This window comes from Larus michahellis, chromosome 2, assembly GCF_964199755.1.
Source record: "Larus michahellis chromosome 2, bLarMic1.1, whole genome shotgun sequence".
In the NCBI taxonomy this organism is placed as follows: domain Eukaryota; kingdom Metazoa; phylum Chordata; class Aves; order Charadriiformes; family Laridae; genus Larus; species Larus michahellis.
In genome coordinates this window covers 55,099,419-55,123,316 of record NC_133897.1, presented here as the reverse complement: position 1 = coordinate 55,123,316, position 23,898 = coordinate 55,099,419, and the positions used below count along the sequence as shown (strand labels likewise).

At 43.5% G+C, this 23,898-nt stretch overlaps 1 protein-coding gene across 4 annotated transcripts in view; it reads left to right on the top strand.

Annotated features, from left to right (window-relative positions):
- The first annotated feature begins 1,055 nt into the window (after positions 1–1,055).
- Positions 1,056–23,898, top strand: part of PPP1R17 (protein phosphatase 1 regulatory subunit 17) — a 34,983-nt gene continuing 12,140 nt past the window's right edge. The window contains exons 1-6 of one of the 4 annotated variants that reach the window (XM_074575515.1): positions 1,056–1,299; positions 7,936–8,034; positions 10,248–10,381; positions 12,139–12,327; positions 15,815–16,550; positions 23,165–23,274. In XM_074575515.1, coding sequence (XP_074431616.1) covers positions 23,193–23,274 — 82 coding nt within the window. In that variant the 5' untranslated portion in view covers positions 1,056–1,299; positions 7,936–8,034; positions 10,248–10,381; ... (1 more) ...; positions 15,815–16,550; positions 23,165–23,192. Of the gene's footprint in view, positions 1,300–7,935; positions 8,035–10,247; positions 10,382–12,099; positions 12,328–15,814; positions 17,454–22,795; positions 23,275–23,898 lie in introns of those variants that run through there. The other 3 variants (XM_074575514.1, XM_074575513.1, XM_074575512.1) reach the window with 3 other exon arrangements.

The following is a 23,898-nucleotide window of genomic DNA, read 5'->3' as shown; positions in this document are numbered from 1 at the left end:
GCATCAATTCAATAAACCCTCGAGAGCAGCACATGAATAAACATCAGAGCCTCTCTGGCATGTTAATGCATCAGTTGCCTAATTGTCAATGCTGCCAACAGCCTCCAAGAAAAGGAGTATCTTGGGAGTTCAGCCCCTTCCAACCTCAAAGTCCAAAGAAGATTTGACACCGGTTTAGAAGAAGGCAGGGCTCAGGAGAGGGGGGTGTGACAGCCAAATAACATGGGTACGGCTGCTTTTGGCGTGGTGCTGACCTCCTGCTGGATGCACAGCCCAGCTCTACCCAATCTGGGCGCGCTGCCTCCGTATTGCATCCCAGCGCATGGCGATGAGGTGCCCCAGGTCAGGCCCATGGCTTTCCCTGCGCAGGACTGGAATTTGTGTTCGGAAAAAAAAAAAAGACAGCCTCAAATTTTGGCCTCAAGCAATAGGAATAAACTGGTCCTGAGCTGCTAGATACAGATTACATTCTCCCCTAGGGATGCCAGTGAGCCCGGGTAGCAAGAACCTGGGGTCGTATTCTGGGTTCTACCATGTGTTTTCCCTATGACCAGGGCCTTTCTCCTTACCCCGTGGGGACCCTTATTCTTGGCACAGCTTCTTTCTGTCTTATCTAATGAGGTTTTAAATTCCTCGCAGAGAAGTTATTCTCTCCTAATGCGTTCATACGGTGCCTAGCACAATAGGGGCCTAATATCAGTTGGGACCTCTACTTGCTGCTGCAATAATAATTTTATGAGCAGCCTTTCATTAAGATCCATTGCTACTTAAGAAACAGCTGCAGTGTCACTTTATAAGGCTGTTGACTGTTTTAACTCCCTCTGCTCCAGAAACAAGGTTTTGATCTTCCCTGTAGAAATGGATATGGGTAAAAGAGGCTGAAGTATGAACAAAAAGGCAATTTTCCTATCAAATGGAAAAATTCAGAATTAGAACATCTGAGACTTCCAGGAATTAAAAGAACGTGAAACAACACTGCTGTCACCTCACTGGAGAGGTGCATTTGAATTCATCCATCTTAATTTCCTTCTTTTCCATTGTCTTGCAATGGGCACATCACTCACTCAATTAGCACAGATCACAGCTAGTAAGAGGGACACAGGTGTGTCCCATTGAGGCTATTCAACCTTAATATGGGAAACATTTATTACCATGACAAATAATGCAGAACACCTGATTTCCTCCCCCTCTCCCCCATTAAAATACAAAAGCAGCTTGTTAGGACATTAGCACTTATAGTTAATGATAGTCACAGAAGTAGTAAGGAGGCAAGAAGCACAAAAGACTGAAAGTCAGAAGGTAAGGAGATTTTTTTTTTTTTCCCCTCAACTCGTATCCTAAGGGAGTGTGAGGGTTCCCTGGGGCCTCACCTGAGGGTGTTGATACGTGTGTTCCTTGCATGTTACTGTCACCTGCAAAAGGCTTCTGCAAATACACAGATAGGTAGAAAGTTTCTGTTCTTCTGTACTCTCTGCTTAGCCAGCTGCCTCCAGGAAGGGCTGCAGTAAGTACTTCTTAGAGGGACTTTAGGTAAAGCAAGCACCTGTCGAGGGTCCTAAAAAGGAACAGAATGAGGGTCCTGTACTCTAGAGGGGTAGTGAAGAAAACTGTGATGCTCATCTTGACGTTCCTGTGTCTCACACACACACACAGAGAATGGTTTGTGTTGGAAGGGACCTTAAAGATCATCTAGTTCCAACCCCTCTGCCATGGGCAGGGACACCTCCCACTAGACCAGGCGGCTCAAAGCCGCATCCAGCCTGGCCTTGAACACTGCCAGGGATGGGGCATCCGCAACTTCCCTGGGAAACCTGTTCCAGTGTCTAACCACCTTCACAGTGAAGAATTTCTTCCTGATATCCAATCTAAATCTACCCTCTTCCAGTTTGAGGCCGTTACCCCGTGTCCTGTCATTACACTCCCTGATAAAGAGTCCATCCCCATCCTTCCTTGTACTCCATCCTGTTTCAATTTCACTGTATGAATTTTTGGGAACTTGCTTTATGTCAGCTCCCAATTTGTGAAGGTACAGTAAGATCCACCTGTCACAACACATAGAGCTTCCTTTCCAACAGACAACTCAAGTCAAGCTATTCAAGCTATTGTAGCCCTACTGTGAAACAAGGGGTGGGGGTGGGGGAAGTCTGTAGTTAAGTATTATCTTGCTGGTGAATTAGCTTTTTAAAGGTTGCCTGGATTTTCTGGAGGTTTTTCTAAGCTTCTGACGGAAAGAGAATTTATGGGGAGGAAATAGTTGAGTCAGGGTAAAAAAAACCACAACAAACAAAACCAACCCCCCCCCCCCCCCCCCAAACAAAGAACAACAAAAACAAACAAAAAACCACCAAAAAATCCCTAATTATTTGAAAACTAGGGTCTGTTGTATCAGTAACACTTCTGTAATGTCCTGCATAAGGGCTCCACTGCCCTTAATTTCTGATCTACAAGGAATAGCAATAATGAGAAAGTGTTACTCTTGTTACATCAGGAGAGCTGTTCCAGATCTCGGGTTGCTGTAATCAGAGCAGAGCACACTGGAAGCAGGATAGCCTGGACTCCTCACATCCTTGTCCCATTTAACAAATAGACAAGTGGAAGCAAGGGCACTCGAGTCATCCCAAACCAGGCCATGCAAATGCAAGAGGTGCCTTTCTCAGGCTTGGGTTTCCTGCTGAGCTAACCCATGGAGGAGTAAGACTGTGTGTATGTGTGTGGCCGGGGGTGGAGGGGAGCAGGAGTGAGATGTCCAGGGAAATCTGGAGCAGCTGGTGCCAAAGAAATCTCATTCGGGGAACTGATGCAATAGCCTCGTGGTGTCAGCAGGTTGCATCCAGCTGTTGTCTGCTGAGCCCATCCTCGGAGACGGGCACTGGGAAGCAATTGCTGCCAAAGCACACAGCAGCTGGGCTGGCTGCCACCCAGGCAAGAGATGAATGAAGGGGCCTGTGAGCAGCACGAGGGAAATGTAGCTGTGGATGGGACAGGGGAATCTAAAAACAAGGGGAAGCCATAGAGAGAAACAGAGAAAGAGCAACAGTCAGGCAGATATAACAAAACATGAGACCTGAAACTAGACAAAGAAGGGATGAAGCAGATGTTAGCACATGTAATTTATCTATTTAAAGGTAGCCCAAAGGTATTGGTCGAATGCATAGAGTTCCTTCAATGAAATAATTAAGCTGATTTAGCCCTCATGCAGAAACATAGGGAAATGAATTTACAATGAGTTCACTTGTTGTTATTCCCAAGGACATTTATGAGCACTTCAGGATGACAGACAAGTACAGGTGTTAAGGGCCGCAGTCAAATAAAGACAAAGCACAGAAAAATAGTCAGTTGAAGGCTATTCCAAGTCCTTGATATAGCACCCAGTGGTGCTGAACATAAGAAATGGGCTACAGGGCCAGACCACCTGTGACGGAGCTATATCTATGACAGGAAGAACTTGGCTACTTTTTTGCAGGCTGCTCTCCTTGTATGACCCCAGCAGCCATCACAGTTGGAAAAACAACATTAGAGTATATGTTTCTTCCTATCATCGTTAACATCTGTTAATATTACAGAGTCACAGTAAGACAAGTTGCGAAGGACCTCTTGAGATCATCTGATCCAACATGCCACCCAGAGGTACCTTCTCCGTTAACGTGTCTCTCATTAACATGTCCTTTTTGTACCCTTCTACCATGAACTTCCACTATGGAAACAAAGTTCAGAAATTCACTACTTGCTAAGCGAAACGTCATGTTTTATCAGTTTTAAGCTGATCACCTACGTTTGATGAATGGTCTCCAGCTCTAGAACTGCAGGATTTGATGCAAAAGTGGTCTGCATTCACCTTCTCTACAACTTTTCTGATTCTGTAGCCCTGAGGAGGCTAGCATCTCCAAACCAAAAAGCCCCAGCCCCTTTAGTCTTTTCTCTCCATGTTCCTCCATCCCCTTAATTTTTTTCCCACCCAAATCTAGCTGCATGCTAAAAAAAGTTCCTAGTTTTTCTACTTTATATATTTCTTTCTGAAGTTGTTAGAAATTCCAGGGAATTTTCTCCTTTGGTCCAGTTTACAAAGTCAGCTTTATTATAGGTACTCGTTTCTACTGCCATTCTCCAATCTCACTGGAAAGACCTGAGTCCAAAGCAATTGCGCTCTTCCACCAGAAATATCCTAGAAGAGAAACAAGAGTTCTTATGAATTTTGAGCAGAATCATCATAGCCTGTAAACAAATGCTATGCCTCACACTCTCTTCTCTTTTCTGAGAGAAAAGTTCAACCCTTGCCAAATCCAAGTCTTTACTCGATTATAAATATTTCTCTATCATCACTGGAAGTGTTAGGGGCAACATACAGTCTCTTCTTCTCCTTATCCAAGTAAAAAAAAAAATCCATGAAAGAAGGAGGCATGGGGTTGACAAAGGAATGGGACTAGAATGAAAACAGGAGGAAGAGAGAAATACACTGAGAAACAGAGGACTGAGGAGAAAAGCGGCAAGAGGAATGGGGAGTCAGGTGCACAGGTGGCTGCAAAGAGGAATAGTGGGAAGCCGGGGTCCCTATGTTATTGGCTGTGCTTATGTGCCAGAATGGCTATTGGGAGAGAGTGTTCTGTCTTTCCTGGGAATCCACAAGGAAGGCAGGGAAGGTCACAGACTCTACTTGCCCACCTGATGCAGCTCCTGAACAGTAGACACCTATCCATGGCGAAGAAAGGCCAGGGATGGACATCAGCAGAACATCTGGTCAGAATAAATTTGCAGATCCTGGTTAGGACTGGCAGATGGATAAATTATTTCCCCCATGTGCCGTATGACTGCGCAGACACTTTTCTTGTTACTGTTTTCCCTTTAGTTTACAGTTTTACTCTTCCTTTACTCTTATTCGTTACTTCTGCCATGGGAGCTCCATTGATTTTTATATCATATCCTTTCAGATTCAGTCTTTTTTTTGTGCTCTGTATTGTAGCCAACCTGTCAGGTAAAGCTTTAGAGCCCACAAAGAGAACCTCAGAGAGTCTCAATGGCAATATTTAAGCAAGAGGATGTGTTGGCCTTCTGCTAGGCAGCTAGCAGTGTGAGATCGCAGCAAATTCAATACAAGAGGGATAATGTTAACACAGTTAAGCATGAATTTAGATGTGTCACTGCTAATCCCTAGATTAACAAGAGGGAAGGAAATGTGTCAAAATAATAAAGTACCTATTAAAAAGGCTGTAGAGACAGACACTGATCCATAGTTAGCACCGATAGATGACAGAACATCGTCAGTGAAGCGTGAGCCGTCATCTGGCAACGTTCTGTTCTGCAGAAACCAGACAAGTTAGGGACTTATGTGAGACTCGCTGGGGATTTCCAGACACTGGAAAAAAGAAATAAGGATGGCAAATTTGGAAGAAAAATAAAATAATAATATTTTAAAATCCTCACCTTAATTTGGGATCTCTAGGACTTTCTCCTTTTGCATTAAATCGTTGCTCTCTGGGTACACAGGGGAAAGGGACCATCCAACAGGGTGAAATTGCTGTCCCAGCCACTGAAGCCCTTTGGAGGAATACATTAATTGCTCTCTTTAGATCATGCAAGGAAAGAGGATAAGGGTTTCAGAGGGAGACAGGTAGCAACGCCAAAAAGTCTAAGACAGCTGGAGAGACTCAGAGGCTATGCAGAAGCACAGGGCTTCTCAGGCAGTAACCCCATGCTGCCAATTTAGTTTATCAGCCAACAGCAAGTATGTGAAACTCTGGCTAACGTTGCTTCTTAATGTTTGTTAGGGGTTATGCTTTCCAGAGGGGAAAGGAGAGTCTATAAGCTGGTTTTTAAGGATGCCCTGGGATGAGCTCACCATCCCCTCTGGGGGGGTTTGTGGGAGAGCTGCATCTACAGCCCAGCGCAGCAGAAGGCAGATGGTGGTTGGGGCCAGTGCCTTGGCTCTGCTTGACTTCTGGACGGCCTGGTTGGCACCAGCAAGAGGTCAGAAAGCATTAACTGGGGGGGGGGGTAACCAAAACAAAACAGGGATGTGTGCTTGTGGTATTTTTTTAATTGCCTTATGATTTTGAGCCTCGTTCAAGATCTGCCCTGTAAGTAGCGGGTCTAGGAACTTAGCAGGATGCGTCACTCTATATCTTATTAGAAAAGTAACTGGCATACAGTATAAATCTGTGCTGGGGCATAAGGGCCATGATAAAATGAAGAGGAACCGATCCACCTCTCTTTGGTATGGCTTAGGAAATACTTGCTTGATATTCTCTGGAGCTGTCTCTTCCCGCCATTTGGTAATAGAGCACCACCTTTCAGCAAAAGGAAAGGGGTTTTCTCCAGTCTTTTATGAAATGTTCAAGAAGTTTTCTTACTTCTCCTTTCTGTGCATCTATGTTCAAATCTGCCTGTTCTGTTCAAAAGGTTATGTGTCTATTGGTGTTTTAAGGCATAAACTTGATATCTGATTATTCTCACAGCTTGGGTTCCTAATTATACCACTCCAAGAGAAATGTTTCAAGGATAAAGATTAATTACTTTTAATGTTGCTTCATATTTGTTATGCTGCAGATAATGCTTGTGAAAACAGTAATGTAAGTGAAAACAGGTGTGTAACAATTGATTAAATTAAATTAAACAAGCAAGTAGGGAATGAAATGCATATGGCTATTTTCAAGGAGAGGTATTGTAAACACTAATTAAGCAGCTGGAAATCAATAGCTACACAAAACTATTCCCTCTTCCCAGTTTTATGAGACAGAGGAAGCCCTGATGTTTTCAATCATGACATTGTTATTTATACCTTGCTGAGGTATAAATAAGAGGTGCCCATAACCAGGCCAGGATGCAGCCAGCTGGATTTTCTTATCTGGGCCCTTCTGAATCCTGTAGAGGCCCAAGAAGCATGATGTAGCACCACTTTCACACTGCCCGTTGATTCCCAAAAGAGATTGTCTAAAGTAAATCATTTTCAGAACTAATTAGCAAAAATAATCTTCCATTGCCCTTCTGGCTAAAATTAAGCCCTTTTATATAGAAATAAGGGATGGCCAGTACCTTTCCAGTACTGAGTTACCGTGCAAGACTATTACAACATTTGTGTGTGTATGAATAAAAAAGACTCAGAAAGGGGAGAAATGGATTTGCAAAATTTTCCAAAGGCCTCAGTAATCATTTCTGCGTTTAGAAAGTTTCCATTTACCTTGACCTTCTTAGTCAATAGATGTGCTCCCTGGAGAAGCAAAGACAGGCCCTTGACTTTTGCAACTAAAATCTGTTTGATGGCTTTTTTACTACTACTGCTAGGAGAAGGCAACACAGCTAAGTTAGAGCAAGAAGTTCCTTTCCAGTCTGTGTTGTGCAATCCTGTGCACAGCCATGTACAAAGCTCCTAGCAGCTACCTGTGTGCTGGCCCACAAGAGGCAACAAAAGGCTAACGCTGGATGCACAGAGGATCCACAGCGCACAACTTGCCTCACGGGGTTAGTTTCCCAGATCTCCCCATGCTGGTTAAGGAAGGGTTTTCCCTGCACCCAATGTATCAATGCCTGTGCTGGCTGAGGAGGGGGAACAGATTCTGCTGCTTGGAGTTTGCAATCCCAAAGCCTGGCTCTGAGGTCTGTGGATAATTAAAAGTAATAATTAAAAAAATAAAATAAATGTGTGTGTGGAGAGGAGAGAGGTGCTGTCTTCTCTTTTTGTCTGTATGGGTCCCAGGGAAGCGGAGTGAAACAGGTTCGATCTCCATCCCACGCACACCATCTCCAGCTGATCCTGAAACAAGCCCAGGTGTATTTTAGGAACAGGAGCATCGCGTGTCGTGGGGTCTGGGTGGATGCAAGCTGTCTGGATGGATTGAGCTGTTAGACTTGACATAAATAATTAGAAATGGACTGGACTGTGTCCACCCGTTCCTCACCACATCTTCCTACCACCATCATCTCCTTTCCTTGCTGTTCTGACAGGGAGGCCATAAAATGCCAGTCCTGAGGAGGGAGACTTGGAGGGGCAGCAGAGAGAGCAGGGAAGAAAGGAGGCTCCTCTTCTCGCTCCTGGCTTTACAGGTATGCATCTGCAGTTTTTATTTTGGGTTGTAACTGCATCCAGAGGTTTAAGTGGAAGGCTGGATTTATTACCACCAGAGCACCTTCATCAGGGACCCACACTACTGCTTTCACAGGGTCTCTGGTCCTCCTTCCACTGCCAGCACATCTATAGGAGCATTCGTGACAGTGTCTGTAGAAAGCGAGCACACTGCTATTACTCTCCCACAAAATCTTTGTGGAGGTTTGGTTTAAGCATGCGTCATATCTTTGGTGGATGAGAGTTTATGTAATGAAAAGAGGGTTCAGATCAACTTTGTTTTCAAAACCTACTTGCTGGAAAATCTGTCCGCCTTTTCTGTCATGTTTTATGTTAATAATTTCCTGGCCCGGCTGAACAAAAATAAGTCCTCTGTGGTCTCACTGGACCACCATAAAAGAGAGGCAGCTCTCACCTGCCTCTGCAAAATTTCTTGATATTAGCAATTATTGTTCTGATGTTTCATCACTGATAAGTAGGAAACCTACCAAAGAATGGGCATTTAATTAAACTACGGGCAAAGAGGCACTTGGTGGTTGGACACTGCTTGAATTGAATCAGTCTTATTAATGTAACTGAAATAGATACTGACCACTGAATATCAGCTTCACAAATGTTCCTCTCTATGACATTACCCTGACATTGTTCTCTTCACATAACCCAAGTGGTCTCTCTTCAGTATGGTATTGCTTTAAAAAAAAAAAAAAATTCCCAATGCCCTGTGGGCCTAAATAGTCATGATGAAAGTGAATATGTGCGTGATTGCCCTCAGAAGAAGAAAAGTTCATTCTGGTGATGTCAAAACTCTATGTGCATAATGGAAATTGTATTGTATTAGCTGATTAATCAAACACATTTTTTGTGTATTGTGGCAATGCTGCATCTTCTAACGGCTCCTTATTCTATTCATTAGAAACATCTTCCTAGTAAGGTACAAAATTTGCCTTTCTGAGACAATGGAGTTTCATCTCCTGAGGTCCAGGCTCCATTGAAGTCACTCTTCTGGGAGAGTTTCCAGATTTTATGTTGTGTTGGGAAATTAACTTTGTGCCATCTTGGCCCCATTAAACCAGTGGGAGTTTTGCCTTGGACTGCAGTAGAATTAGGATTTTGTGCACTCTGTAATAATTGAACTGGAAATTATAGAAGCACAATCTTCCTTCTGCCCTATTAATGAGCTTAACAACTTGCTAGGAGCAAGCTTCTGCAGATAAGAAATCTGTGCAAGTATTTCTACAAATCCCACATGAAGCAAAGCTTATACGTCTCTAATGAATGAAACGTAACGTACCCATGCTGGGCTCAGCGTTCAGCAGCTTGCTCCCAAACCTTCAGCTGGGATCAAATCTACTGATGTCATAGGAAGAATGGATAAAATGCTAACAACTAACACACCTTTTTGGTTTTAGAATTGCAAGTTTGAAATACAAGCAGTGAAATTAAGGGGAATCCTAGACTTGGTTTCAGTGGAAGCAGAGCTTCTACAAATTCCATCCAGCATGGGGTGGGAAGGAGGTTTTTGGTTCTTCTCTCCATTTTGTGCTGTCCCCTTTGTACCGTCACCTGTAACGGAAGAGATTGTCCCAGGCAGAGGACACCATCCTGCTCTCACTAGCAATAGGAACCAAACAAGGACTGCTAGCACTTTTTCTTCCTCCTTCCTTTCATTTTGCTCTATGGGCTGGATTGGCAATCTGAAAGTTGAAGGATATGGGATAAAGACAATGGTGAAAGCCCTGTATGATTGCTGCCACTAGCAGCATGGCTGCTACCCTCTGGGCAATCTGGGATTTCTCAGGATCCACCACTGGATCCAACATCTCCTTGTTTCCACTCAGCCCTTAGCACAGCTACGCTCTTCAGTAGGCAGGGCCGCAAACCAGGCAGCTGTCAGACGGCTGCAAAACATCCTTGTACGCTGCAGGAGGCTGGAGTGCTCTCGCTCTGACACCTTCTCTCAGCAGCACAGCACTGAAATGCTTTGTAGAAATATTTTGAGCAAGCTGTTGAGCACAGAGGTGTTCAAGTAAGTGAACTAGGAGGTGTTTTGCTTTGCTTTATTGATCAACACAATACGGGTCTCTTCAGCATCTTCACTATAGCTCCTTAATTGTGCAAGTAAAAATGTTTTCTCAAAAAAAACCCCACCAAAACAGAATCACAAATTACAATATTCATAACATATATTCTGTAGGCATTGAAAAAAAACAAACCACAAAACCAGCTGCTGTCTTCAAGAGCATATCCCGATAAGAAAATTGCCGTCCTCAGCCTGCCATCATCACATGATGGCCATCAGGGCTCTGACTGGGCCAACCAGTTGACCAGGTAAGGACTTATATGAGACATTAGTCAATGATGACACCCAGAATGATGTGGCAAAGATCTGGCATGTAGAAGACTGCTTTCTTGAACTCTCATCCTCTGCCTTCTCTAGTCAGCATCAATTAATCTATTACAGATTCTTATCTACTGAATTTTTCAGGACTCTACTGAAAAATAGATTTTTTTTTTTTTTTTCTTTTTTGAGTCAAAGAAAAAAACCTAAACCTCAGGGTATGGAAAGATATGTTCTTATCTCCTTCTGCAGAGGGGAGGTGCTGAGAAATGCTAGAGCACAGCAACGCGCTCTCATTGCAGGGTAGGGCTGTGACTAGCAAAAAGCTTGTGGTGCTGCTATAACGCAAAGAATAAAAGGTGAGCAGGGTTTTTTTTCAAGGTGCTTGCAGCAAACTGGAAATTCCCAGGGAAGTTGTGAGGAGGCAGGATTCACCTTCCCTGAGTTTCTTTGAAAACCCCCCCATGCGGATCGCTCCCCTCCGCTCCTTGCTTCTTTGTTTCGTGCCCTGGGTTGAAAGGCCTGTGGTCTGGTTTCAATCAAGCCGGGTTTATTCCTTGTCTAATAAAGTGCTTACTGGATAACACATGCTGAAATATCCTTTGTCAGGAAAGTTCACAGACATCGTCTCAGATGTCTGCATCTCTCCGCCATCCTGCTGTGAGGCACAGACAGGCCCAGGGACAGCCCACGCTTGCTAATGAGTCTGTAGCCTGAGAGATAAGCACGCGTTGTAGGCACTGGCGTTTCTCACACCCGGTGCCTGTAATTTCCCGTCAGAGAAGTTGTTTTCTTCCCAGGTTCTAGTAAAACAAAGCAGCCAGTGTGGAGGGCGTTAGGAAGGAGAACAAACACAGCGGTGTTTTAGAAGCTGTGTAATATTTTAAGGTATAAGTGCAGAAGGGCTGTGATATTTGAAAATATAATGCTTGGATGCATAGTTAGAAGAAATGCTGTAATCTCGTCAAGTTGGTAGTGTTTTAGCAGAAAGACCCTGAGTGCCAATGCACGGAGAAGACACTGATTCTGCACCTGATTAAATAGAGCAAGACATTAGAGGATAGGGTGAGGAACAGCAGTGGGTGCTCCAGAAAAAGGAGCAACATTATGGATCTAATGTCCCTGGAAAGGGAAGGAGAGAAACTTCTCTCAGAGAGAAAGTTCTCTCACCCCACCCCAGCTCCCACCTTGCTCCATGCTGCATGAGAGCAATGCATTTAAGGAGAAGCAGTAGTTACGTGGGCCAAAGGTCACTTGCTACTGCTTTGTCCCAAGTCTCCCTGGAATATAGTTTTCCACTACCATCTGCCATTTGCTGGATTTTTACATCTGTCTTTCCCTAAAAGTAACCCCTGCAAAGCCCCCTGACATAAGGATCAATGAAAACTGTGGAGTGGAGTCTGTAGGAGCACCAAACTTGAAAAATTTTCTCCTTTATTTAAAGCCACATATTCTTTTTTCCTTTTTTTTTTTTCTCCTGGCTTACTCCTCCTGAAGCAAGCAGGAAGACTCAGTTATAGACTAGATATATCGGAAAATGTTAAATTAGGAATCTAAATATAAAGGCAAAGGTTAATCTACAATAATTTTCATGTCAACTTAGTGTGATACTTTTTTCCCTCGGCTTTGCACAAGGAGCCTTGGCTTGATACTGACTCTTGACATAGACATTGCCTTTGCTGCTCTAAATGGGGTTATTATCTTCCAGCCTTTTAGGTCTCCTTTGTAATCCCCCTAACCTTTGCAGGGGCAGCAGGAAAGATGTTTGCGTGAGAGCCATCTGTCATGGTAGATACAAATCCCAGACTCCTCTGGGCCTTAGAGACTGCTCCAGCCTTGAAGGCTTCACTCAGCAGTACAACAAACACAGATGGTTTCCCTCTTGGACCCGGGACAAACGTGCTGTCTTCCAGGACGTGGCAATGATTTTCCTCAAGTAAGCCTTCTGTTTAAAAAATGGGAGCTATCTATATGTTTCTGTCCATGATAAATAAGGACTTACACTCCTTATATGCATATTCTATTATATACAAGGGAAAATGTAAATGTTTATATTCATTTGTCTAAAAAGTTGGACATATTGAGTGTAGGTCTTCAATCTATTGCACTTTTAACCTCCACAACTTAAAGGGAAACCACCAAAGACTTTACATCAAGCAATCTGGTTAATAAAAAAACAACACTGCACATTGATCTATCGATCAACTGCTCTGGCTGCAAAGTATCTTATGACAACACTTATAAAGTGACTAAATCAATAAATTGGCCCTTACAAGACACAATTCCTTAATTCTCCACATATAAACTTGCTTTGTGCATGCACAAGCATGCAGCAGCTTAGGAGTTAGCGTAAACCTGGACCAAACTTTCTGTACCGTGCAGTACACTTTCACGCAGAAATGAGCAGCACAGGCTGCAGCTGGGCTTAAGTACAGCAGGATGGTATGAACCCTGCATTTGCTCATCTGGAGGGAGTATTATCTTGGATGTAACCACACGTTACTGCATAGAGAAATCATTAAGAGTTTTCAGATGCCTAAGACCTGTTAAAATGAAATCGCCCTTCACTTCCACCTTATCAGCACTTCTTTCGTCTGAAAATAGTGCCAAGGGTTGAAAGTTGAAAGGTTGAAAATCTGAACAAACCATAACGTAAGCAGTTGAATACAAAACCCCACTGAATCATAGTGAAATATCTCCATATATACCTTTGATTGTATACTAGTTTTTAATGCCTTTCATGGTCTTCTGCAGTAGATAAGGAATACACAGAGTGACAGCTATGTCATCTGTAGGACAACAGGCCTCCTGCAGTGGACAATTGTGCCCACCCTCACCTCTTTTAGGAGAGGGTTTTGCATGGGAATGTACTGTGATATGACTCACCTGACGGTCTCCAGTGTCCTATTTCTCTTCCGTGAAGCATAGTCTCACCTCCTTCTCAGCAGACTCATCCTTGCCTTCTGCAGGCAGCATTAGCTCTGCTCCACACCCGTGCCTTGTAGGCAGCCTCCTTTGCCTATCTGGCATTTTTTCTAGACTGTAATGTTTATTGATAAGACAGTGGTTTTTAAAGAGGACCAGCATAGAAATCCATCACAATAGAACTATTTTAATGATGCCAGAGAGGAGAGCAGAAAAGCAAAAAGCACGGGCATTTTAAATGCCCCATGGAGTCTGAGGTTTGCTAGCCTCAATGCTCAGCCAAGCTGAGGGAACTACTAGGAGTAATTCCCCTCCCATCCCAAAAGTGGGATTTTTATGTAATGGAAGACTTCTATGCAAACAAACAATCCCCTCACGTATTACGAGTTGAAGCGTAATAATAGTCTTGTTCTACCAGGACTTCCTCAAAAACCAACCCTCCAAACCCATCACAGCAGTCTTGTTTCATTTATCACGTATGATCTGGCCCAAACAGCAGGCTCACTTATACCAGAATGAGCATGGTACCGGTAATCTGTAAGGAACAGAGCTTTTTCTGGCTTCCCCTTTTATAAATCCAGTGTTTTAACTGGTTTGTACTGGACTGGCACTGCCGTGAGCGAGATCTGATTTCGGTCTTCAGTTTGAACAGATTCAAAGTGAGTTCAACTAAGAGCAAAATCTTTCCTAGTTACCACAGTGTTGAAAAGCCAGCTGTGCTTGCATTGCAAAACCAGCTGTAGACCTCCCATTGACCAGCAAGCACAGCATCGAGGGCACCACGCATCTTTCAAGAAATCACTCTCCCGTGCTGTGCTGAAGGGCTTCAGTAAGCCAACTTTTCAATATGGGAAAGGAAAGTTGTAACAGGAAAAAAGTATCACAGGCAGGCTAAATTCTCACTGCCCTTTCGACGTCTGAAAAACTGACCCTTGAATTACAGAAACAAATATAAAAATAGCAAACACATGGGTAGGTAATAGTTATATATGCATATACGTACTTGTGTGTGTGCATATATGTGTTTGTGTGTCTGTCTGGTTTCTATTAGATCGTCTCCTCCTTTCCCATCTGCCAAAGCTGCGTTGCCTGTCTTCTAAAGCAGTAGCCTGGAAACTTTTAGACATGTGCTTATCTTTAATTACATGAGTAGTTCCCCAAGTGCTGATGGGAATACTTTTGTACAAGGGAAGAGGGTTAAAGTGCAGATTTATTACAGACTCAGACGATTTTCCAGGCCGTGTTTGTGAAATAACTGAGCAGGAAGGATTAGAAAGCTGGAAGGAGTCCCAACCCTCTTACAAGCAGGACAACGACTGTAGACATTTAGAAAAATCAGATTTAGGAGTAAATCCTCCATCACACTGGTAATGTGACAGCCCCTCTGCAAAGACTGGGATAAATCTGCTGCTGCAGTAAAACACTCTGTGGCATCGTGCGGTACCTGACAAGTGTAAGAGGTGACTAGGGTTGGCTGTGTGATCTTCCTGAGTGTGATGGGCCACTTTCCTCGTGATTAAAGCTCTCCGGTAATATTCCCAAAGCACCCTTGGGATCTGGTGGCTAGAACAGGAAATGATTTTCTCATCCTCGGGGAATTTTTCCAGTGCTATAAATGACTGACTGACTTTTTCAATCATGACAATGAAAATGTAAAAAGCCAGTCTTGATCTGAGTTTCAAAATATATTTCTCATTTGAGCATTTTTTTTGTAAGCCGTTTTTTCGGTGATCTCATTCTGATTTTTCTGAGTTACAAGAAAATATAATTTGGATTTCTAAGCAAAAAGCATTTCAGGGTAAAAATAGAGGGGTTTTTATTTAAAACTCACTGCAACAGCGAGGTCTTGACAACGTTGAAAGTAAGATTGAAGTTACATGGAAATGGGCAACTCATAAAAAACAATTTTCTTTTTTTTATAAGCAGTTTGGGGTTTGTATGGTTTGGAGGAGTTTGGGTTTGGTTTTTTTTTTTTTTTCTTTTCAGTTAGAAATCTTAATTTTGAATAAAAATTCTTGGTGTACTTTACCTAGGAGCCTATGCTCCATTTTTTCAGGAGTGATTTAAGCTTTTATGAGCTTGCTTTTAAAAATAGGTCTCTGAGACACCTAAACACACACAACACTTACACTTTGTAGAACTGCACCTGAAACGTACGGGGTCCAAGGGTGCTGCACAGTTTGCAGCAACGGCAATTAGCACCTTGCCCCTTTTGGCCTCCTGTACAATATATTATTTATGAAAGAAACCTTGACTAATTTAAAGTATGCCATGCATGCTGGTGCTGCTGAATTGCAGTTGCTGAGTGGGGGAAAAGGGAAGGAGGAGATAACTGCAACTGCAAGCAGTCACAGTTTTTAAAGTTGTTTTAATAAAAGGGCATAGACAAAGGCATTTTTGTTGCAAATGAATCCTAAGAGAGGGGCAGTTCACAGTCCCACCACTGAGTAGAGTGTTTCTCACAGAGGTTTTCAAATGTTTATATGTTTTTCCCTCAGTTGAAATAACACCTCCATCCAAAGGCATGGGCTAAAATAGGAGAGACTGGTCTCTACTGGCAAACAACTGGCAGCCACAGAAGACTTCCTGCCTGGCCCCATAAATACCGTGCTTGTATAACTGGTTGTGGCCAGATACATACACAAACACCACAGTCATCGCCGAACCTCAGCGCTGGAGACGGTGTCCATCACTTTCAGTGCTTATGGTGCTGCTCCTCGGCACGTGCCCTGCCTCCTCGCTCCATTTTTATCCTCCGCTCTCCCCTGGGTCCCAGGCGGCATCAGCCTCGCTCCCTCCCCTTGCCATTTTTCCTTGCGCCTCTTGACACGGCGGCTGCAGCTCGCCTTTTGGCTCTCTCTGCCGAAGCTTTCGCATCTCCCCCTGCTTCTCCGGGAGCAGCAGCCTCTGCGGCTCTTGGTGGTCGGGCAGGAAAGATGCCTTCGCCTTGAGGCGCTGCCGGTCTCCCCCCCAACACACCCCGTCCTGGTCCTTCTCCTTCGGCCTCAGCAACTCTTCGAAGAGGAAGGAAACAGGGTTGAACCCCGCCGGCGGGGCAGGGGAGCGGGTGATGCTCTTCCCCAGCCCTCCGGAGGACGCCTGAGCGCCGCGTTGCCATAGCGACGGACCCGCCGCTCCCTAGATAAGGCGGCGGCAGCATCGGCAGCAGCCCCAGCCCGGAACGGTCCCGCTCCAGCGCCGAATCGTACCCTCCCCATCGCCTCGCACCCCTTCGTAAGTACTTCATTCTCCCGCTTGGGTGGCTGCTTGCTTTGCTCTTTTCTTTTTTTTTTTTTTTTCCTCCTTCTTTTTTATTTTTTTTTTCTTCTTTTCTTTTCCCCCTCCTTTAGCAGCCACCTCCAGCAAGGCAAGTCGCCCGCGTCACCCGTGGGGACTCGCAGGAAAGCCCAGGGTCCCCACTCTGCGGGGAGCGGGCTGGGGATGGTCCCACGCCGGGGAAACTGGGGTGCGCCGGCGCCGAGGCTGCAATACACGGGATGGGGTCGTGGGGAGGAGAGCGCTTTAGCGACAACTGCTTCAACTAACTTTAGCTGCGGGACGGTGGGAGAGTTCACAAGCAGATAACACAAGCCAGCAGAGTGGGAACTGGCATCAGGACTTCTTATCCCCCTGCAGATGGCACGTGCGAGGGTTACTTTGTACCTCAAGGAAATAATTAAGGAAGGCTTTGTATTTTTTATTATCGCCAAAGACAAAAAACTGTGTGACCAGAACCTGTGCAAATGTATCTTAATTTTCTTTTTTTTCCATTAATCAAAGTTTAACTGTTGGTATTTTCATTTTTTTTTACAAGTTTATGGGAGGTAGTGGGAGTCAGGCCACAGCCCAACCAGGGTTTTGAACTAGTGTCCGGAAACACACTGTCTGTGAGAGAAAACTATCCCTAGATAATTCTGTGGGATTTCTGCATCTATGCAATTATTAGTAGCAAAAACTTTGGGTGGAGGAATGCACCTGGCTCAGGTTTTCAAATACCTATGTGTTTCCTAAGAAGTTTTAAATACGCTTTTAAAAAATAAAAGTCAGACTAATCTGACACGAATGCCTGGAGAGAACAGCCAAGTGGCCAAATAACTGAAGAAAAAAACTCTGTGGAGCAGCATGAGGCTGCATTCTGTGCCATGGAAGACATCACTCCAGTAGAGTAATATTAAACATATAGTAAAACTCATAAGGAAAAGTTTTGAACACAAAGCAGAAAAGGACTTTCAACTTTTAGGGCACCTGTTTTCTACTCTGACTGCAGTAGATGAGTTGCCTTGCTTTATTTACAAGATTTGCCCTGGAAGCAATTGTGATGGGGCTAGGATAGGACTAAGGTATGGGTGAAGGTGCATATTTCCTGGTAAAGGAGCCAAGTCTGCCTGCTAAGCACAGGTGGAAGGAGCCAAATGCAGCAAGGTTGGTACCATTCCCCTTGGCCCCTGAGCTGTTTCAGGTGAGCTCTGTGTTGGGAAGGTGGGTGCAATGTGACTACAGCCGGGTGATAGTGTATTATTCCTTCTTTACACATTTATAAATGACTTAGTGCAAATAAGGGGCCTACTCACACTACAGGACCCTGCAAAGGACACGCGACAGACAGAAGGTCTGTCTTTGCCTCCCACATAGGTTTAGGGAGGGAAGAGAAGAGCAGGTAAGGATGCTGGGAGCTTGTCCCTCCTTGCTCATTGCAACCAGACAGAGAGGGGCAAAGCAAAAACCTGTCAGGAGACCATAAGTGTGTGTGCGGTGGGAAGAGATGCACCATTCTTAAAGGGCAAACCCTGACGCCTGAGCAGCTCTTTGGGCAGCGTAGCAAAGCATTGCCCTCGGTGGAGGCTGGACTGTCGCTGTTGGAGCCCAGCCTCTGCCTCGTGCCTGCATGGGGCAGCACACTGTAAGATATTCCCACTTGTTCCCATTCCAATTGTTGAGCTCATCAGCAGCAGCAAGGCCAGGCCCTGCCTATGGGAATGTGGACATGCACGTGTGCATGCTGTCCCACCCCAGGGCCCCAGTTGCCCCCATTTTGGCTCTTGAACTCCCCTTCTCTCAGCTCATGGCAAAAATATGTTTTTACGAAGTGCTCTGGGTCCAGGAGAAGATAGGTACATAGAGTCATACAGGCTTCCGTGGCAACACTATTATCAACCTACCAAAATAAATACTCAATAAATTCAGATTGCCTGCTGCCACCAGACGAGGACGATGTCAAGAGTGGTTTTATTTATGAAGCATCCATGTCAACATGCCAACCATTGCTTTAATGATTATGTATGTCCTGCAAACTAGTGCATGGTTTTTCTTGGGGATTTAGTCAATTGCGGAAGCAAAACATTCCCCTGAACTAAAAAAAAAGTGGGTAATAAAAAAAGAAAAATCCATATACTTGTGGACAACACCACACGGTCTTTTGAAGTCCTCAGAAGCACAATTTGTGGAGACCTTACAAAGCGCCAGTTCACAAATTCGAAGTATTCAACATAGAAGGGAATGACACACACGCGTCATGCCTTGAATATACACCAGGGAGGACTATTGACATTGATGCCCACTGAGCCCCTGTAAACTTCGATAAGAATTGCAGATCAGAAATTCATTTCTCCATCTTGCAGGTAAGAATGATCACCTACTGACAACTCATTTGAGAACTGCATTATGCCTTGAGGCTGGATACAAATACACACATGTACCTAATTTCCATTAGCTGTATAGCACCTACAACCATTCAAATCCTAGGAGAAGTCAAGAAATGGAGTTGTAACTTTCCCCCATCAAAAGCTATTTCTGTGCCTAGTTAAGGTCAAATGAAAAAAAAAAAAAGTCCAGCTCTTTAGTTTTGTTCTCAAAGCTTTAGTTTTCTATCTTACAAGGTCTCTTTCACGAGATTTAATTCCAAGTTGGTTTAAATGTCACATGATCAGATTCACATCATTTTGGTAGAAATACGTGAGAGTGCCTTTGTGGAAAATTCCCTAAGCTCTAGGCTGATTATTTGAGACAAATATCTACATTAAACCAACTGCACATTGAAATAGTAAAACAAAACTGGTTTCTTTGTCCATCTCTAGGCAAAATATTTTTACCTAACGGAAGCAGAGAACTGGTTGCACTGGTGGACTTCTTCATGAAGCCCCACAATTTAAGCAAATAAAGAATCCTACTATTTGCCTGAATGTGTGTGTGTTTTAAGACTATGTTAGTGAGTCGTAGGGGTTGTACCTCTCCTTTCTCTGAATAGCTTTATTTGGGCATTTTAATCAAGCATATACACCAACTGAGAATTAAGAAAAAAGTTTTAGAGCGTGCTTTAAGTGACCTAGCAATCCATCGGTGATACCTAGAAAGTGAAAAGTTCAGATATTTGTGATCTGAATCGCCATCTCCTACAAAGGTGTCCTGCTGTTAGATGACAGTGACTCAGCAGGAGGGCTAATCCACCTGAGGCTGAAGTAGCTTTTGCTCCCGTCTGCACTTTTCAGTCCACGTTATCATTCCTTGCTCTACTCTGACTCTAAGCAGAGCCGATCCTATTGAATGCCAAATGCTTTTACAAGGAGCAAATGCAAAAGTAAGTAATGCAAAGCTAGAACTTGTCTCAGCCTTTAGGGGAGCATTTAAGGCGTCTCCATCCGCTCTGTCTTTACCCAGAAGAGACTCCAGGTGACTCCTTTAGGCACATATCTCTGCAGGGGGTGGTCCAGCCGCAGTCTCAGGCTAAATGACTATTGAATCCTAATTTGTATGGAAAAATCTATATCCCTTTCAGGAAGTGTCTCCTGCTGAGCGTGATTTAGGGCTCCACTGTAACCATTACAGTTGCACAAAGGATGAATGTGGCTCATTAGGTCGAGAGATAGAACAGAGGGCAAGAAAAAAAACAGAACCTCAGTCCATCACGTAAATGGCGAGCATTACCTACCAAGGTGACTGACAGCAGCAGAGAGCGCAGGCAGTGCTAGCATGAAGGCTGCTAGGAAGAGTTGCACTTAACACAAGAAAATCCGAGAACGTGCTTCCATTTGTAAAGGCGCATTAATGACTTCATGCAGACCCCCATAGCAGTCTTCCTTCCCACGCAAAACGTTACTGGGGAATCTGTGTCTTTAGTGGCGGGAATCGATTTTAGTGGTTTGGGAAAGCACCATTACAATGCTCACATACATCACCTCTCCTTTGAACGAGAGCTCTGTGCGTAATGCGCAGCAACAGCGCGTAACAGCACTTACAGGTTTCCACATCGTATGTGATGTATATACGCCCAAGATACCAAAACTCACGATACATTTTGGGAATCTTTCTCTTTTTTCATTCTTTTGTCAAACAGACTGTCACAATGTTCAGAGTGGAAACACTTTTGTAAGCAAGGCAATGCTGGCTGCAGGGCAAACCTTTTTTTAAAAAAAGGGAGGTGCGTGTAGGAAGTTAGGCTGTAAAGCCATATTTTAAAGCACTGCAGATGCCAAGGGCCTGTCATCTGTGACGATGAAAATGTGAAGACAGATCTAAGAGATTTATTTTAGAATACTGTTTTTCAAACTTCTGTATTAAGAAAAAATAATTAGGGAAGCCTCTCATAATCTACGTATACCAATCCTACATTAAGTCTCTTTACAAAGCTTAATTTTTGTTAGGTGAAATAACTCAATTGAAAACTTAGCGAAATCAACCCGAAGTTAATCATATTTTATAAGGCATTTCCAGTCAGTATAATTTACTACCAATTTTACGTTTAAATTTCACTATCTATCCTCAGTTTTTTTGCCTCAAGACCCGTGCAAAAAAAGTCCATAGTGTCTGAAACGGTATCCCTGATTTTACTGGAAACTTTCTAAACAGAGTACCCTTCAGAAAAGAACATTTTTCTTACAATCATAATATTTAGCCAGCATGCCCTCATCAAATCCCGTAAAATCAAATGGCACTGAGGAAAATAACCTCCCTCAAATCACAAAATGCACTGTGAGCCTTCATATGGCCGGATAATAAGTTTTTTGTTTTAAATAAAATTATGACTGCTGCATTTTAAGCCATAGCTATAGCTTACTTATACAGTGGATAAACAGAGCAACCATACCATGCTAAGTTGCATTCAAAGATTTCTTTATGCAGGGTCTTCCCAAGTGGAAGATTAATACTGTAAATGCAAATAAAGTCTCCAGGCAGGAGAGGCCTGATTCAGTAAGCTATTTAAGAATTTGCAGTATTTCACAAATTTTTGTGAATTTTGCATACTGAAGGGCATGGGAGTTCACCCCGTATGTACATTATGAGTCAATGTTCCTGACCTTTATTACTGTCCACCAGTGTTGCTCCGCTTACTCTGAAGTCACTGGAGTTTAGGACATGTTTTTCCATCCCCTGAAGAATTAGCTTAGTACATGATTATGAGTGCGACCTTTCATATTTTGTTTGGCAAATATTTATGTGACTGGATTTTCCTTGAGGATTAATTGCTCTTTACATAGACACAAGTTTAGTCATAGAAATGAGGTTAACTCCCCTACTGTTCTGTTTCTTGTTGACAAAAAACCACTGCAATTAACAGAGAAATAATATGGGTAGCTTCTTTACCCACAGCAAGATAAAAACAAACTCCCACAGTACAGTCTTCTATTTTCCTATCCTCCTAGTCACTGTTTTTCTCCAACTGCCTTTTCTTTCACCTTTCTCTTTTATTTACCTTTTCTTCTCCACCTCCCCTTCCTCCCTTCATTTTTTCCCAGTTCCTCCTGTCTTTCTTCCATTATTCATGTCGTCTCCTGTTTTTTTTCTCTTCCTCATTGCCTTCTTCCTCCCTACAAAAAAATCACAGTCTGCTTTTATCCCCCCATTTTATTCTCCAAAATGGAGAACAGAGTTTGTGAGTAAGAAACTACCACAGCAGTTACTGGCTGAAGGGAGACGATACCCAGAGCCCTCAGACTGCACCTTCAGGTTGAAGGTTTTTTCCTTTAACATTGTTCTGTCATTATGACGGGTGTCTGCTAAGCAACCATAGCAATGATCAGCGGTTAAAAAAAAAAAAAAAAAAAAAAAAAAAAGGCCTAATTTCCTTCTTCCTGTGATGGCATCTGGGGTGGTCCCAGAGTGGCCGAGTCCAGGATCAACTCTCAGCTTGGGGGATGCTGGGGGAGCTCAGGTAGGAGGCTGGGCTCCAGGAACCCTCTGCAGTTGCGAGTAAAGGGGGATAAACCAGTGAAAACAGCAATACAGTGGTGAGACCTATAGAGCACAGGCGCTTAAGCAGCTTTCTGAAACGGGTTCTCATGCTCTTACCAAGGTGATGAGTAATTCTACTTCATGCTGGCTTTCGGATCTGTGGGCACTGGCCATCTTTCAGAGGCAGCACTCACACCTAGGTCTTCAGGGGTATCCAGGCTCTCTTAGAGGAGCTGGACTTGTAAGACTACCTCAACAGCATTCGTAATTAGAGTTAGATAAACACCAAATATGATCCTTAGTTTTCAGTTGAGAAAGCATGTAGAAGAAAACCAGAACAAAACCTCCTATTTCCTAGCATTTCTTTTGTGTATGTGATAGCGCTTTCTGCATGATCACAGTCAGTATTCTGTAGAACCAACGCATTTGCCATGCTAGTGAGGTTTTCTTACAGCAAGGCAGGTGGAAAATGAGGTATTGTGTGTGTAACCAAGGCAGTGAATAAATGCATCTCTTATCACATGTGAGCAAAATCAAGCCAGAAGACTGCATGACAGAGAGCAGCTGGAAGACTTCTCATGATCTGGCTAGCAAGTGGATACATAACACCGATATGTCTGGTTTATGTCATGCTGCCTTTTTTTTTTTTTTTTTGCCTTTTTTTTTGTTTTTTTATATGGTAGCCTCAAAGGGGGAGAAAAGCCCATTTCAATGATGTCAACAGAATGTGTTCAGCCACTTGATATCCCAGAAGACAGACTGGACAAGCGAGATTCACACTGTAACCATTTAGGTAAGTGTTATTAGATGATGTCATTGCAGTAATTGGGAGAGGCGTTGTCTTCACATCATTAGGTCCTGTCCAGTGCCCGTTTTTCCCCTCCAGCAACACAACTGAGCCCTCATGAAACCTGATAGATTACACCTTCTGCTGACACTTCTGATGCCAGATGGAAAGGCAAAGAGCGTTTTTCCTGCGTATAAATATCAGCCAAAGCTCTAGAGCGAAGGTGATTAAAGAGGAGAAAGGAAAAAGTCATTGTTCTTTTCCCTGGTAGAAAAAGTAAAGCAGTTTCTTCATTTATACCATAATAAACAGAAAGCTAGGATATAGCTGAGCCTTCCCTGAGCACTTTTTACATATGCAATTTCAGTAAAAGATTTGAAACGCCCGCTTTTGCCTCCACTGGGGCGGCTTTCAAAATACTTTTTCTCCTTCATCGTCAATCTGTTTCCTCTCTTGAACCTATTTCATACATAACTTTTGCACTGAGCGTACCAAAGGCATCTTTGCCCCACCACGCTGCTAAATACCAGACTTCATACTTGATAGATGTTCTTTTTGCATATTCATGGTCTTTGCCTCTGCTTCAAATGTTATTACTTCGCTCCTGCTTTGCAAAATTGTCATAAAGAT